Source organism: Tursiops truncatus, chromosome 14 (assembly GCF_011762595.2).
Source record: "Tursiops truncatus isolate mTurTru1 chromosome 14, mTurTru1.mat.Y, whole genome shotgun sequence".
Taxonomy (NCBI): Eukaryota; Metazoa; Chordata; class Mammalia; order Artiodactyla; family Delphinidae; genus Tursiops; species Tursiops truncatus.
In genome coordinates this window covers 52,432,881-52,448,153 of record NC_047047.1, presented here as the reverse complement: position 1 = coordinate 52,448,153, position 15,273 = coordinate 52,432,881, and the positions used below count along the sequence as shown (strand labels likewise).

General features: G+C 58.2%; 1 protein-coding gene across 1 annotated transcript; it reads left to right on the top strand.

Moving 5' to 3' along the window:
- Positions 1–4,676: 4,676 nt before the first annotated feature.
- Positions 4,677–7,602, top strand: SIX3 (SIX homeobox 3). Its single transcript, XM_033838438.2, has 2 exons — positions 4,677–5,524; positions 7,410–7,602. The coding sequence occupies exons 1-2, from the start codon at positions 4,719–4,721 to the stop codon at positions 7,600–7,602; spliced, it is 999 nt and encodes a 332-aa protein (XP_033694329.1). The 5' UTR covers positions 4,677–4,718.
- The last annotated feature ends 7,671 nt before the right edge of the window (positions 7,603–15,273 follow it).

Below are 15,273 nucleotides of genomic sequence, written 5' to 3'. Positions count from 1 at the left end.
CCCACCTCTTCTCTTGGGGCTGGGTCACCACAGCCAGCTAGGCCCGGTTTGTGCCCACTCTCCTGGACGGTGGCCCAAGACTGGAGCCAAACTTCTCTTGTTTGAGGATGTGGGGGGCGGAGGGGCCTTCGGCGGGCGTTGGGGCTCATTAGGCAGAGCGGGGTGCCGAGAGGTGCGCGCCGCCGGCCCGGAGGCCGCCTTTGAGCGGTCGGGGCGGCTTCATTAAGCGGCGCTAACAAGGCATACAAATGCCGGCCCAGCAGCTTTCTTGCAATGCCGGGGCCTTAGCAGGGCGCCAGGCTAATGAGGGTCACTCAAAGGGGCTGATCAAATATTCAAATTTCCCCGCACGCCGGGAACTTTTATGTACGGAGAAAGTTGAGGCAACTGAGCTGTGTTTACTGTCCGTGTCGACAATTGCTCGGAGCGCGGGTCCCCGGAGGCTAAGGGAGGGGGGCGCGGGAAGGGAGCAGTTGTTGTTGTTGTTGTTGTTTTTCATTCAAAGGAAAGTAATCGGGGTCCTTGAAGGACTTCGCGGCCTCCCCGCCTGCGAGCTGCTCTCCCCTGCGCCCTCCTCTGCCGCCCGCGCCAAGGGCCTCAGTTTGTAGCTTTCAGGGAGGCCAGACCGCGGGCCACCCGGCCAGCTCCCGCCTCCCGATGTCTTGGGGGCCGGAAGGGCGTTGCTCCCCAGGACAAACTGGCCTACGGAGCTGAGCAAGGCCGAGTGGATGCAGCTGCCCCAGCCCTCGGGTCTTCCTCTCTCGGAGGCTTCCAGACCCCTTGGCTTTGCCGGTAACCGAAACTAGGAGAGAGTGGGACTCTCTTAGGCACCTCTTCTGGTGGAGTTGAGACTGCCTGGGTTGGGGCTGACAGTTGTAAATAAATGCCCGGTAGGTCCTGGTAAGAGAAGGACATCTTCCAGCCCAAACGCCCTTTCTCCCCTCATCACCTGTACTGCTGTCCTTCCCATCTCCTGGGCCAGGATTAAAGCAGGGACGACGGTGACAATTTTGTGACCTCGGCCTATACGGGTGCCAAATCCCCGGAGTCTGAGCGGCCAGAGGGCGGAGGAGACCTAGAGGCTCCGCGGGCTGACCTGTCTATCCGGATCTCCCTTCTCTGAGAGACCGGGGTGCAGGAGCCCCCTGCGCGCCACCTCCTCCAGGCGTCCCCCAGGCCCACCTCCCACCCCTGGCTCTGCCCAATGCTTCGGGTCCCCAGAGCAGCAGGGCAGGCAGCCTGGGCCCCAGAACCTTAGGTCCTTCGGCTCCTAACACCCTTCCCCAATGCCCAGAGTCTGGGAATTTGGGAGGGGAAGCTTTGGTGCTCCACATCCCCCCCTCCAGCCCCCCGCCAGCACCCTTAGACCGACATCCTGCGGAGCCTGCGCTCCCAGCTCGGCCGGGAGCCAGTCCAGCCATCCGCGCCGAGGACTGGCCGCCCCGCCTCCTCCCCAGCTCTCTGGACTCTCAACTTACGTGCTCCGGCCGGCGGGCGTGGTGCTTCGGGCCGGAGCGGAGAGGCGCTGGCAGCTGCGGGGCCGCGGGGTGGGCTCGGTGGGCGGTGCGGAGCTCGGCTCTGAGGGGAGGCTCTGACAGCCGGGGGCTGCGCGCCCGCCCCGCCGCGCCCGGCCCTGGCCCGGCGCACAAAGCTGCGCGCCTGGCTGCCTCCCTCCGCCCGACTTTGCACCCCCAAGCCGCTGGAGGGGTGCGGCGGGTCGGCAGGCTCCCCGGCTGAGGCTGGGGGCAGGGGTGCCGCCGGGCTGAACCTCAGAACCACTTGCTTCAATTCTTCTTGAGTGGCGACGGTTTTCGATTTCAGCGCTTTCGGCTGAGCCCGCGGCACCTGCCCAGCCTCCCTCCGGGGCTGGTCGGGCGGCGGCCGGGAGAGGCCGGGTCGCCCCAACCCGGAGGCGGGGGTTGCGGGCACTGGGAGGGGACTGGCTGGGTTCACCCGCCCGCCCGGCGCCTTGGGTCCTCGGCTCCAGGGGATGCAGTTTCGGGGTCACGAGCTGTTTTCAAAAAGTTGAACACAATATTCGGAAACCCACCCGTAGGAATTCTCCCCCCACACGCGGCACAATACCCACTCCCCTCCCCTTTTTCATTCCTTCCTCCCCCGCTTCCTCCTCCTGCCCCTTCCCCCTCCCACCCCTCAGCCTATAATCCTTCCCCTACAAGAGAAAGGGATCGGGAAGAAAAGATGAAGTGTCTGTTTTTGTGTCCCAACCTTAGGGCTCTTTCTGGGCCCACAGTGAACGACCGCCTAGAGCTTCGCAGCTTAGCAGAAAAGGACTCACGGCTGGGAGGAAGATACACGGAGGGGAGAGATACACGGAGGGGAGAGATACCCGGAGCCCCACTTCGTGGGGCCTGGCGGGTCTTCCCTGTGGGCGAATATTTTCCTGCCGCAGTCAGCGGGTTTAGGACCAGCGACCCTGGCTGACTGGGGCTGAGTGGCCGGTGTCGGGGCCCCCTCGCCCAGCCCACAGCCTCCCTGCCGCAGTGGAGCCTCCAAAGCAGCTTGCATTTCTCACCCCGGAGGCCTGGTGCTCGGGGAGTCAAGGCCTAACAAGGGCCGGAACTAGGGGTTTAGGGGCTGGGACACTTGCAGCCCCTGTCGCGTTAGGTTTCCTATTTAAATTCTCTCACAGTCTCTCTTTCTCTCCTCCCTCTTTGAGATCTCCAAAGTGGTGTGGACTCAGCGCCTCACCCCCAGATCTCCATCGGAATGTAGAAAAGATCTTTTTTTTTTTTTCAAAAAAGTTTTGAATTCCTCAATGATTTTTCTTCTGGAAAGGCAGCTTAGGATAATTATTTCAGCTTTATTGAGGGCAGATTAGTTGAAGTCTGGACGCTGCGTTTCAATACACGTTGTACACGGGCCGACAATGTGGGCATTGTTGGCTACTGTGTGTGAACTCATTCAAAATATACACTTTTTAACACCACACCGAGTCCTGTCTAAATATACACAGTGCTCAGGGGAAAGACGTCTCTGACCCTGACAAATCTGCGTAAATCACACTTCCATAGTTACAGAAGCCTCACAAAGGAAGGCCCGGCTCAAGATGCTGATTACATGTTCTTAAAAGCAACATACCTTAGAATAAGTACCCATGCCTGGCCTGGAGGCTGCAGTGGCCAGAGGGAGGGAGGGCCCTCCCCATGCTATGGGCCTTTTGGGGTTTGTTTTAGGCTTGTGATGTTACTTTCCTTAAAGAAATTAGACAGTTTTATAATTTTTTTTTCTTTATAGTATGAGCAAACAAGCAATTTTCAGGCCTATCCATTTCTTTGGGGCAGCCTCCAAAGTTTGAGTGGCCTTCTGGGGCTGGTAGGCAGACCCAGACCCCTTGGGGGCTGTGGGGTAGGTGGCATCTTGGGAGGGGGGCAGAGGGCTTCCAGGCGTCTCAGCCCAACTTCCTCCACAGCTCCTAGGGAGGCAGCTGAAATCTGGGGGGGAAACAAAGAGGCGGGTTGCTTTTTAAGATGGAAAGTGTACTGTTATTTCTACTGCTCTTTTAAAATATAAGCCAATAGGGGAAATCAAGGCTCCGTGACTGGGAGCAGGGTTAAAGAGAAGCCGGATGCAATGCAGAGGAAGTTGGGGTAAACGTGGCCGAGGACTGTGGACCAGAGAGGCCAGAGCGGCTTCCAGCACCCTAGGTCCTGGGCTCCAGCTCCCAGGCGCCGGATGCCCCCCAAAATCCGAGATCCTGGGGCGCAGCAGCCCGCCAGACCAGGGTCGGCGCGCGGTGGGCCCCATGATCTCATCTCTCCTTTCTTCCTCGCCACTATTAGTGCTCACATAGGCAGAAAGAGGCGGCCCGACGTGCACACCATGTGCAAACCCTGCCGGCTCCGCTGGCCCTCGGCCTCTCCTTGGGGGCTGGCCCTCGGCGTTCATGCAGCGTGGGGAGCCTCTCACCTCCCAACAAAATCCCCCCTTTAATTGCTCATCCCATTCAACAACTCTATGCCCATGGCTATTAAATTTTCTGGATCAACTTCTCTGGGGAAGAGGAAAAAAGAGGGAGCTCAGAGACAGTAAGAAAAGGAGAGAGAGAGAGGAAGAGAAGGGGGGAAGTGGTGAGATTAAGAGTTGCAAAGATTAAAAAAAAATTCTCTTTCCCCCCTTCTCCCTCTTTCCCTGCTCTCCCCCTCCCCCCCCACTCTGGCTAAGTGGTAAAACCGTCCTTACGTTCTCGGTATTGATTGGCAGGGCTGACAGTGATTGGCAGCGGTTGCCGTGGCAACGCCACAACGACACGCCGCAGACCAATAGAAAAGCGAAACAAAATGTTTCAATGCTGCACTCACTGTGGATTTAGGGGAGATATTATGAGGCTGTTGTCATTAGGGCGATTGCTGTGGAATCGCTGAATCTTGACTCGGCGGTGGTTGGCTCTCGCTCGCTCTCTCTCCCTCTCCCTCTCTGTCTCGGATTCTCTCTCTGCGCGCGCGCACCGGGCCGCTCTCCTTCCTCCCTCTCTATGTGGCTGCGCGGGTGTGTGTGTGTGTGGATGTGTGTGGGGTGTGGGTGTCCCTTACGCCCTTCCTCCTCCCCCTCCTCCTCCTCCTCCTGCTCCCCCCTCCTTTCCTTCTCCTCCTCCCCCCTCTCCTCTCCCTCCTCCTGGTCCTCATCGCCCCTCTCCTCCTCTTCCTCCCCTCTCTCTTCCTCTCCCTGAATTTTCTCCTCTCCTCTCAGGTCAGTCCATGGTATTCCGCTCCCCCCTAGACCTCTATTCCTCCCACTTCTTGTTGCCAAACTTCGCCGATTCTCACCACCGCTCCCTACTTCTGGCGAGTAGCGGCGCCGGGAACGGTGCGGGAGGCGGCGGCGCGGGAGGCGGCGGCGGCGGGAACTGTGCGGGAGGCGGCGGTGCTGGCGGAGCAGGCGGCGGCGGCGGCAGCGGCGGCGGCTCCAGGGCCCCCCCGGAAGAGTTGTCCATGTTCCAGCTGCCCACCCTCAACTTCTCGCCGGAGCAGGTGGCCAGCGTCTGCGAGACGCTGGAGGAGACGGGCGACATCGAGCGGCTGGGCCGCTTCCTCTGGTCGCTGCCCGTGGCCCCCGGGGCGTGCGAGGCCATCAACAAGCACGAGTCGATCCTGCGCGCGCGCGCCGTGGTCGCCTTCCACACGGGCAACTTCCGCGACCTCTACCACATCCTGGAGAACCACAAGTTCACCAAGGAGTCTCACGGCAAGCTGCAGGCCATGTGGCTCGAGGCGCACTACCAGGAGGCCGAGAAGCTGCGCGGCCGCCCGCTCGGCCCGGTGGACAAGTACCGCGTGCGCAAGAAGTTCCCGCTGCCGCGCACCATCTGGGACGGCGAGCAGAAGACGCATTGCTTCAAGGAGCGGACTCGGAGCCTGCTGCGGGAGTGGTACCTGCAGGACCCCTACCCCAACCCCAGCAAGAAACGCGAACTGGCGCAGGCCACCGGCCTCACTCCCACACAAGTAGGAAACTGGTTTAAGAACCGGAGACAGCGCGACCGCGCCGCGGCGGCCAAGAACAGGTCAGTGGCGGGGCCCGCGGCCTGGCTACACTCTCCGGGGCCGGGGAGGGGGAGAGCGGTTGAAAAGAGGGTGAGCGGACAGGAGGAGGGAGGCCAGCGGCTGCCGAGCAAGCGAGAAGCCGAGACCTCCTGGTCAGCGGGAGAAAGTTTCTGCTTGCCCAGGAGCGTGGAAGAGGAGCGGGCGTGGGTGTATTGATTGCTTTGCCCTAAAGTGGCTCTCGTCAGGGTGGAGAGAGTGTGTGTGAGGTCCTGAGTGCCCACAACCCCTGGGTCGTGTCCCTGGGAGCTTTAGCCCTGCGCTGCACCCGCGCCAGCCTCCTCAGCCTGGGATCCAGCTCCGGGCTTCTCTGGAGCCTACAGACAGGGAAGGAAAGAAAGCGCTCCTTGCCACCTGGTTCTTATTTCCACGCATTGCAAAAACCCCAGGGAGGAATCCACGAACGTCTGGGAGAGGAAACTGAATCTGGGTCCCTGGCATAAAGGGGAAAGGCCGGTGGCCACCGTGCAGCACGCCTGTACCCAAAGCCTTGCAAGTTGCCTGACCAGGAGCAGGAGAGCCAGGCTGGGAGTGGAGAGGCTGTGTGTGTGTGTGTGTGTGTGTGTGTGTGTGTGTGTGTGTGTCGGTGCTAGCCCTCCTGCTGAAGCCAAGGAGCATCCCCATGGTCCACTAAATTGGGAAATAGGAGCAGAAGCTGCCTTGCTGCCCGGCAAGTTGGCCACAAACTCACAAAGTTGCACTGGGCTTGACCTGTCAGCAGAGCTGGGCCTGGGGGAAGTAGGGAGAAAAATAAGAAGAGGGGGAAAGAGGAAAGGAGTGGAGAGGAAGAGGGGAAAGGAGGAAGTTGGGTTAAAGACCTGATGGAAGGCCTGCGTCCCAACCCTACCAGGGTAGGCACTGGGCCTGATGCACTGCAGGGAGCAGGGCTGCAGTTGCCGACAGCTGCTGGGGCTGGGGACTGGGTGTGAGCTCCTGGAGGGAGGGAGTGTGTTCCGTTTTAGGTGTCCCAGGCCTAAGCCTTTGGCCCTCTCACCCTTGCCTTTGCAGCCAACTTTTCGCCCGATGGGGGCAGCGCCCAGGGCCAGGGGAAGGCCTCCTCGCGGGGAGAACTGAGAGACACTAGGTTTACGTAGCAGCTGCCTGGCCTGGGGAAGGGGCAGCCGGAGACGGCTCTGCACTCCCCTCCAGCCTTCGCTGTCTCCCGCTTTCCCTCTCCCTCCTCTTCCCCCACTTTTTTGCTCCCAGCTTCCTCATTTTCTCTTCCCCCGATCCTGCGCTCTGCTCAAGGATCCAGAGAGCAAAGCCAGCCGGTCCTACCAGGAAGAGGCGGCGGGCGAGCAACCCGCAGCTCTTGATTTGGGGGAGCTGAGGCAGGAGGCATTGAGGGGACCCAGAGGCACGTCCACTCCAGAGGCAGCCGGCTGAGTCGGAAGAGTCCCAGGGGCTGGGGGAGAAGAAACACCCAGCCTCTCCCCGACTTCTGCCCCTTCGGGGCTCGGCGTTCTTCGCAGTGTGCGCCCGGGCCTCCCCTCCTCTGGCGGCCGGCCTCGAGTTCTACCTCTCCCCCCGAGGCCCGCCCCGATTTGGGAAGCCTTGGGAGGCTCCAGAGAACGCCGGGGAGGGGAAGACGGGAGCCCAGACCGAGCTGGGGAGGCTGCAGCGCTCAGTGAGCCGACAGATGCCTGGAGGAGGGGTATACGCAGAGAGCGAAGTCGGGGGCGGCGGCGAAGGGCGCGGGGTTCGGGAGGCAGAGGGGCACGGACGGCTGCGGAGCACCGGCGGCGGCATGCCCGGCTTCCCGGCGGCACGGGCTCAGGGAGGCGGCTTGGCGGAAACGGGTGTTGGGGCTGCCGTATCAGGGCGGGCGCCGCTCTCTGTCTCCCGCAGGCTCCAGCACCAGGCCATAGGAGCGAGCGGCATGCGCTCTCTGGCCGAGCCCGGATGCCCCACGCACGGCTCGGCAGAGTCGCCGTCAACGGCGGCCAGCCCCACCACCAGCGTGTCCAGCCTGACGGAGCGCGCGGACACCGGCACCTCCATCCTCTCGGTAACCTCCAGCGACTCGGAATGTGATGTATGATACCCAAGGCCGCCCTCCTCCCCCTCCTCCCCCTCCTCCTTCCCCTCCTCCTCCTCGACCTCCTCCTCTTCCTCCTCTTCCTCCTCCATCCCCAGAACAAACCGAAATCAGGATACACAATCATACACACACCCAAGTACACACACACTTCCACTCCAGCCAAAAATATATAAAAACCAAGGAAAATAACAAACGCAAACCATCAACAATTCCCAACCACCATCTACCACCACGGCCACCCCAAAGGACCGCGACGCCAACAGACAGTCACAAACGCTGATGCTGCGGGCAGAAAACATAAAAGAGGTGACAATTGTATACTTTCTAGGACAAGCACGGCTTCTCCTTTTGGTTCCCACGGACCCGGCACCCCACCTGCATGACGATTTATTTGTATCTGGGAAAATACTCTCTCTAGTTTAAAACGATTTAAAAAGAGTCGACTATACAAAAACCGACCGCCACCACGACGACAAGACGACAAAAGCAAAACAGACAAAAAGAAAAAAAAAAAAAACCCTCCATCTCCGTTCGGAATTTGTTTAAAAAAAAGAGAACTCCTCGAGAGGGAAATAGCAAATGTTTCTCGCCTTTTGTTGCGCTCTTTTTTCCTCTCTAGCTCTCTTTCTTTCTCTGTTTTTAAGTCCAAGTATTGGTCAAACAAGATGCAATCTTCTGTTTTTTGTTCAGCAGACAATCATTTTCTTGTTAAGCACCTTTTTCTCTCCACTCTGTCACTGCCTGTGTGGGTACTGGTTATAAATGTGGAAAAAGAATAGTTATGACTGTAACAGATTTTTATTTTTATTTCAAAATTTTATATGAATTATGTATATCTTAATGATCGGTCATTTTCCCAGTTTGTAATATATGTGTAGAAATTGCCTGTATATGATATTGCTTTTTCTCCTCTCCCTTTCTCTTTCTTTCTCTCCCACCCTCTTCTCCCTTCCCGCTCACCTGTCTCTTTCCTTTTTGGGGTTCCCCTCCCACTCGATGTTCCTGGCATCGACTTGGCAGTCAAGGCGTGGCGTGGCGAGCTGGGTTAGGAAGAGGGACCCCTTCGCTAGCGAAAGCGGAGAGTGAGACTGTAGTATTCTTATGCAAAAGCTATTTCAAGTATTTCTTAGCTGCTTTGGAGATATCTCTCACTCCCCGTAGGGCGCTTTAACTGTTATCTTAACTGCGTGTTTATCTATATGTAAAAACTTTCTAAAGCAAATACAGTATTCTCCATTTTCTTATCACTCCCGGATACTGGTGTTTTTATCCGCCCCTGTGCCGGCAGCCCCGGCGTGCAGCAGCCCGGCCTTCGCTTCCACTCCAGCTATGCCACCGGAGCTGGAGCAGAATTTTAAGACTGTGTCTGAGCTTTTTTCTGGAGAAGGGGAGCGGAGGTGGAAAGATGGGAACAGGCCCTTCTGAAAAGAACTAAAGCCAAATCCCGAGCGAAAAGGCAGAGAGGGTGCAGGGAGAGGGGATTACGGTCGGTTTCTTCAGCGCAAGATGCCAGGCCTAGATCCCCAGGAATTGCAGCCTTGCCGCGGCCCTGGTGGGCCTTTGGGAGCGTGTTGGCGTCTTTTGGTTATTACTGCCTTTTTTTTTTTTTTTTAAGGGGAAATACACAAGTTTGCCAAACGCAAGCATAAATCTAGAACGGAGGTGACAGGTTTTCTCTTCTTCTGGGGGTGGGGTGGAGGTCGGGGGACAGCTGTAGGCCAGATGAGGAGGGTATAGAGAAAGCGAGGAGGTAGTTTGAGTTTAGGGCCTAGAATCAGGATGGACTCCCTCCTCACCACCCGCATGTGCGTCTGTGTGACTGTATGACTTGCCTTATGGCTCTCTGTCTCCTTGAAATTTCTCTTCGTCTTTTGGGATCAACTGGAGTCTCTCGAGCATTTCAGAGTTGGGTTATACTTTAAAACGACCCCCGCCCCCGCCGAAATCACTGCCTTTTGCCAACCAGGTTCCCGCCGGCCCCTGGCCTCCCCGTCCCGCGCGGGGGGTGGGTTGAGGGCCCACAGTTCCCTGTGTTGGGGTGGCTGGCGGTGCCTCCGCCGCTCTGGGCCAGGCCGGCCTGTGCCCCAGGAGGAGCCGAAGAGGTAATTTCAGAAAACTTGCCTTCACTTGAAAGTCCAATTTCCAAAGCGAGTAGGATTAGGGAGAAACGTGCCTGGAATTTCGCGCCGGTTTCTAAACTAATTTTGATTTCCGATTTCCTTTTGTCCCCAGCCCGGCAGCACCATTGGGTTTACGTAGGCCAGGCTGGGCAGAAAGGCGGCCAGGCCGGGAGGTGCCCTGGGCGCAAGTGGGGCCTTGTGCGCCCAGGGCATGCGCTTGCGTGGAGAAGGTTCCCGCGTGCGTACTTACTTAGAATCAGGGCATCCAGACGACCTCAAGAGCTTCCAAGTTCTGTGGTCTGGCACGCAGTGTCAAAAGCTGTGCGTGTGTTCACTGCCCGGGGAGACGTTCCTCGTGGAGCCACATTTCAGGCAATAGTGACCCAGGTAGTAGGAATTTGGGGAAGGGGCTGCCTGGGTTCTACTCAGCCTGGGCCTCTGTTCTGGTGCACAGAATGATGTCTGGGGTGAGGGGCTCGTCCCCTACCCTCATTTTCAAATGGCCTGTCACATACTTGACCCAGACCTTGGGCCTGGAAACCCAAGGCGTGGCTGCCTCAGACAGTGTGGAGTGTCTGGAAGGACCCTACCCAACAGACTGCCCAGAATTGATGGGTGGAAAGAAAGGCATGGTGCTGCTAGAGGGTGACCCCTGGAAGGGCCTTGACTGGTGACACTAGTGAGCAGATGCCTTTTTGTCTGGGGACAGGGGACAAACAAACCAGTGTTACTAAAATGCTTCCTTCTCCCAGCGTACCCAGCAGAGAAAGCGTTTGGGGCAATCAGTGCCCATTCCTCCTTCTCCACCTCAGCCTTGGGGGCCTAGCCCCGTTGGGTGTCACCAGCCTGCTATCTGTCTTGCTGTCTCTTGTCTGCCACTCTCATCTCCTACATTTCTACTAGGTCTGTACAAATACCAGTACTGCACTCTGCACTTTCTGCCCTTACCTAAGGATTCCCTGCAGGAGAGGCATGAGTGCTGGTTGTGAGTGGTGTGGATGTGTGCAGTTCTGAAAGCTGGCTTCCACCAAGCAGTCAGGGTCTACATATAAAGGGGTGTGTATGTGTTGTGATGTCTGATATAAAAGTGTGTACGTTGAATCAGTCAGTGTGTGCCCAGTGTGTGTTTTCATGTCTATCGCCTACAGGGTGGGTATCTGTGGGAGGTTTGGGCAGCTTATATGTCCCTAGTTCTGCAAGGAGTGGCTTAAGTACACCTACAGGATACGTGTGTGCAGGAGTTTCCGTGCAGTGGACATGTGTCTTGTGAGTCTTGAATCTGGTGTGGACATGTGTGGGTTCCCTTGTTCTAGTCAGTTCACAGATATGACCGCCAGGCGGCTGCCCACCCCACCTCTAACCCTCCTTCCTCTCCTTTGAAGGAGTGGGGAGTCACAATGCGTCTTCTTTGACCCAGAGGGCAGAGGGGAGCTGGGCTCTTTGGCTTCCCCAGTCCACCCGTTACCCTGACACACTGCGGATGTTACACTGGATTTGGCCCCTGCCCCTTTAAACATCAGAGCGAGGGGAAAGAGGCCCCTTTCTGGCCAGATCTCTCCTTTAATCGGCTGCCTGCCCATTCTCTTTCTGGGTCCCTCAAAGCCACGGCCAAGGCAGTCAATGTCCCAAGGGCCGCCAGGGTAGAGCTCGAGGGCAAGGCCTGACTGAAGCCCTGCTGGGGAAAAGCCATCGCAGCTGCTAAATGTAGTCCCCATGGCCTGGGAGTGTTGCGGATTCTGCCTTGGCAAGGGGAGCGGGTGTGCCCATGAGTGCTCTCGCATGGGCCTCAGCAGGCTGGGTAAGCAGGCCTCAACGTTCATGCAGCCCCTCTGTCCGGGCCAGCCCGTGGGTCAGCTTCTCTCCAGGTGTGCCAGAGCCGTGGCACACGCCGCCCGGTCGCATCCCTGCTTGTGCGCCGCGCACTTCCTTCTGGTGCCCCAGCCAGCGCACTCTGGCTCGGAACCTTCCCTGTGTGCATAGGCCTCTGGGTACCTGTATCTGGGTCGCCTACTCTAGGGTGTAAGGGGCTTGAAGAATAACAGCCAATTTGGGAATATTTTCTTCGTTCCTGCCTCCCTCAAAGAAAAACAATGGTGATCTGGGATTTGCACCAGAAACCTGAACGGGAGAATATGGGATGTGAAACCCGGGAAAATCTGTATCAAAGGCATCGACCTCTAGAAGCCGCCTGCCCGAGGGAATATAGGTCATTCTACCCCTTTTCCGGCCTGCTCACCTCTCCCTCCTCGGCCCCGCCCCCAGCTCTGCCCACCAGGCCCCTCTTCTGGCCGTCCTCGAATCCTGCAGAATCGACTGCCCAGCGCCAGTGCAGTTGATTATCCCTGGCGAGACATACAGCTGATTAAAATGAAATGACCTGGAAGCTGCTACGGCGCGGGGTGGGGATGCTGATCAATAGTGGGATTGGAGGCGCAGGAGCCTGGCCAGTCTGGGATTGGTGTTGGAGGCCGCGGACCAGCCAGGGATGGCTGGACTTTGGACGCACGGAGGGCTCCAGTGATGGCTGGGAGGGCCAGGCCCAGGCCTAGACGAACCAAGTGGGGGTGGAACTGGAACCCTAGTGTGGGCTGTGGTAGTAGAGTGGCTCCCTCATCTTCTTCTGAAAGGAGAATGGGCCAGCCTGGAATATTCGGGACCCAGCTCATCGCTCGGGTCACTGGAGCTCACAGCCTAGTCCCAGACCCGTGGCGCATTGGGTGTGCTTGGCCTCTCCAAGCAGGGGATGTCTGTATCTTCTCCCTCTCCCTGTCTTTCTCTGCCTCCTTCCCTGCCTGGGTCTTTGTGTGGCTGTCACCTGAGGCACCGGCTGCCACCTTGGGGACCTTCCCGGGCCCTCCCCTACCCCCTCCACCCCTAAGAGTTGGGGCTGAGATGTCCAGCCCACCAGGGATGCTCGCCCCCAAGTTCTTGGGCTCAGGTCCCTCAACTTCCCACGGCCCAGGCCCCTTCCGGCCCCAGCTGAGTTGAGCCTCCTGCCCCAGTGCGCTGGCCGGTGCGGGTGTCTGGCCCGAGGGAGGGCAGGAGAGAGGCAGGGAGGAGGGGAGCCGTGCTAGCCGGGGTCCGATTTCTCCGGTCAGCTGAGCACAACTTTCCATTCGAGTGTATTCATGCAGCGGCTGATTGAGCTCGGCTGTGTCAGGCGGGGCTCCGCAGGAGCAAGCAGGCACAGCCAGGCTGACAGGCTACGCCACACACACACACACACACACACACACACACACACACACACGCACACACGCACACATACTTGATTATCTACACAAATATTACCTCTATGTTATGCACACATCTCAGCCCCAAGCCATGTCATCACAAACACAGTAGAGCCCTTTCCCTTATACATCCGCCTGCCCCCGGAGCAGTTTCCCAACATCCGTGGACCTCCTTCCCAGCACAACATAGGGCCTGCCTTTCTGATTTCCTCTTTACAGATTCCACATCGGTCCTCAGACACAAACACAAGAACCTTCGTTCTCCTTCTCCCCTGCAGGCACACTCTCCAGGGTATGCACACTCCAAACTGCACAGCTGCACACACACACACGGCCAGTCTCACAATCACATCCTCCTACTGAGCTATCCAGAGCTATTCACACCACTAAAGAAACACATCGGCATAAAACAGCCTTAGCACCAAGAATGTTTAGAGCATAGCCTGTGATACACAGTGAGCTGGGGCTCACCAAAGGTTCACATACGAGAAAAGGAGCAGATGAGCAATAAATACAGTCAGAGAACACAGCCACTACACATCCACCAAAACAAACACAAACACAAAACAAACAAAACATACGCAGAGGAAACCCTTAGATACACAACATACTATGCAGCAACCCAAAGACATAACAGAAATGCCACCCAGAGACACTTCAACCCCCAAACCACACAGCCTGACTCCAGGCACTCAAATGCCACCATTTGCCCAACCTCACGCACTCCCAGCACACACATGTGCAAACACACACACGTGCAAACACACACACACACACACACCAGGCTAGGACCCCAAAGAATATAGGCAGAGAACTACATAAACACCGTCAAAGAAACATGCGTAATCTTGGGAGGAGTCAGGTGAACAGGGGCCTCCATTGTATAATCCAGAACAGGAAAGGAAGGGAGAATAAAGAAGTGGGAGAGAAATTATAGAGAGGGGAGACAAGCAAAAGGAGGAGAAAGAGAGAGAAAGGATGGGGGAGTTGAGACAAAAAGTGGGGAGGGGCAGGAAGAGAAGGACCAGGGGGAATCGGGGAGCAGCTACTTCTCGGGCTCAGGCAGGGGGAGGGCCAAGCCCGGTGGCAGAGAGGGGGCCTGTAAGCCCAAGAACAATTCCATCTCCAACGAAGCGCCTAGGGGAGCCCACGGACTTGTGGTTGGTTGGGCCTGGGAGGTGAACTGAGTGCTGCCAGGGTGCAAGGTGGCCTGGGGCCCCAGACTGACCACTCCCCTGTAGTCTGGGGAGTTCCGGCGGCTTCCTCTGCTCAGGAGAGACCCACCCAGTCAGCACCCTCCTCACTCCTCTGCGTCCTCAGCAGCGTCCCCCCTCACGCTGCACACTCTCAGAGCCCCCCACATGACTTCACTCCCACCACACACGCAGCCGCTCCCTGCACACACACAGGCACACACACTGCCTCCCACCCCCTTGCACAGAACAGAAGCAGTCTCCACTCCCAGCAATCTCTCCACCTTTTACAGAGAAGTCCGTGACTCTCACGGATTTATACACGCACGTTTTTTTTTTTTTTCCCCGGAAAAGGGAAGGGCCTAAACCTGCCGGAGTCTAACCCTTCAGACACTGAGGACTTTATAGAATGTGGCGGCAAGAAAGGAAGGCGCACCGCAAGTCACGTACACTTGTATGTATGGCCTCAGGCTCTCACTGCCGGGCTCGGGAGAGAGCCTCTCCGCGGGGCCGGAGTCGCTCTACAGACCCCAAAAGCTCAGGTGTTCTCCTCCCCTTGGAAAAGGTGGGCTCGGGGACGGGGATGAGTTCTTGGACCCCTGGAGGTGAAGGAAGCGGAGTGTGTTCGGCCCAGGAACCTAAACAGAAGGTCTGAGGGGCCGAGGCAGGGCCGACGCAAGGCCCAGCGGTGAGCGGAGCCCGGCGGTGTCGGGGGCCGGCAGTCCCCTGGGGTCTGGGAGGATGCCGCCTCGGCTCGGCGGGCGTGCGCTCCGCTCCCCTCGGGCCCGCTCCGCCTCCAGGCCTCCGCGGCGCTCTCTGGCGCTGGGCCTTTGTCCCAGCTCCTCTGGCTCGGACTCCGGCTTTCTTCTTTCAGGACGCTGGGAGGCGCTGTGACCCAAGCCCCGGCCTCTCGGGGCCAGACGCCCCGCTCCTCCTGTCCCGCCGCCTCTCCCCGCCCCGCCCCCGCCTCCCTTGGATCCCCCGCGGTGCTGGGCAGCCCCGGGCGATGGCCCGGGTGTTCCTGGAGGCGGCCTGGAGCCCTTCCAGGCCGGCAATAGCTTTAGTTGGTGGGATTTTGAGATGACTATTTACCGTCATAACTAATTTCCGACCTTTGTTGAACAG

Bases quoted from the DNA above. Each gene is read 5' to 3' on its own strand.
- SIX3 (XM_033838438.2), top strand. From the start codon at position 4,719: ATGGTATTCCGCTCCCCCCTAGACCTCTATTCCTCCCACTTCTTGTTG. The intron at 5,525-7,409 runs GTCAGTGGCGGG...TGTCTCCCGCAG, and splicing joins GCCGCGGCGGCCAAGAACAG to GCTCCAGCACCAGGCCATAG.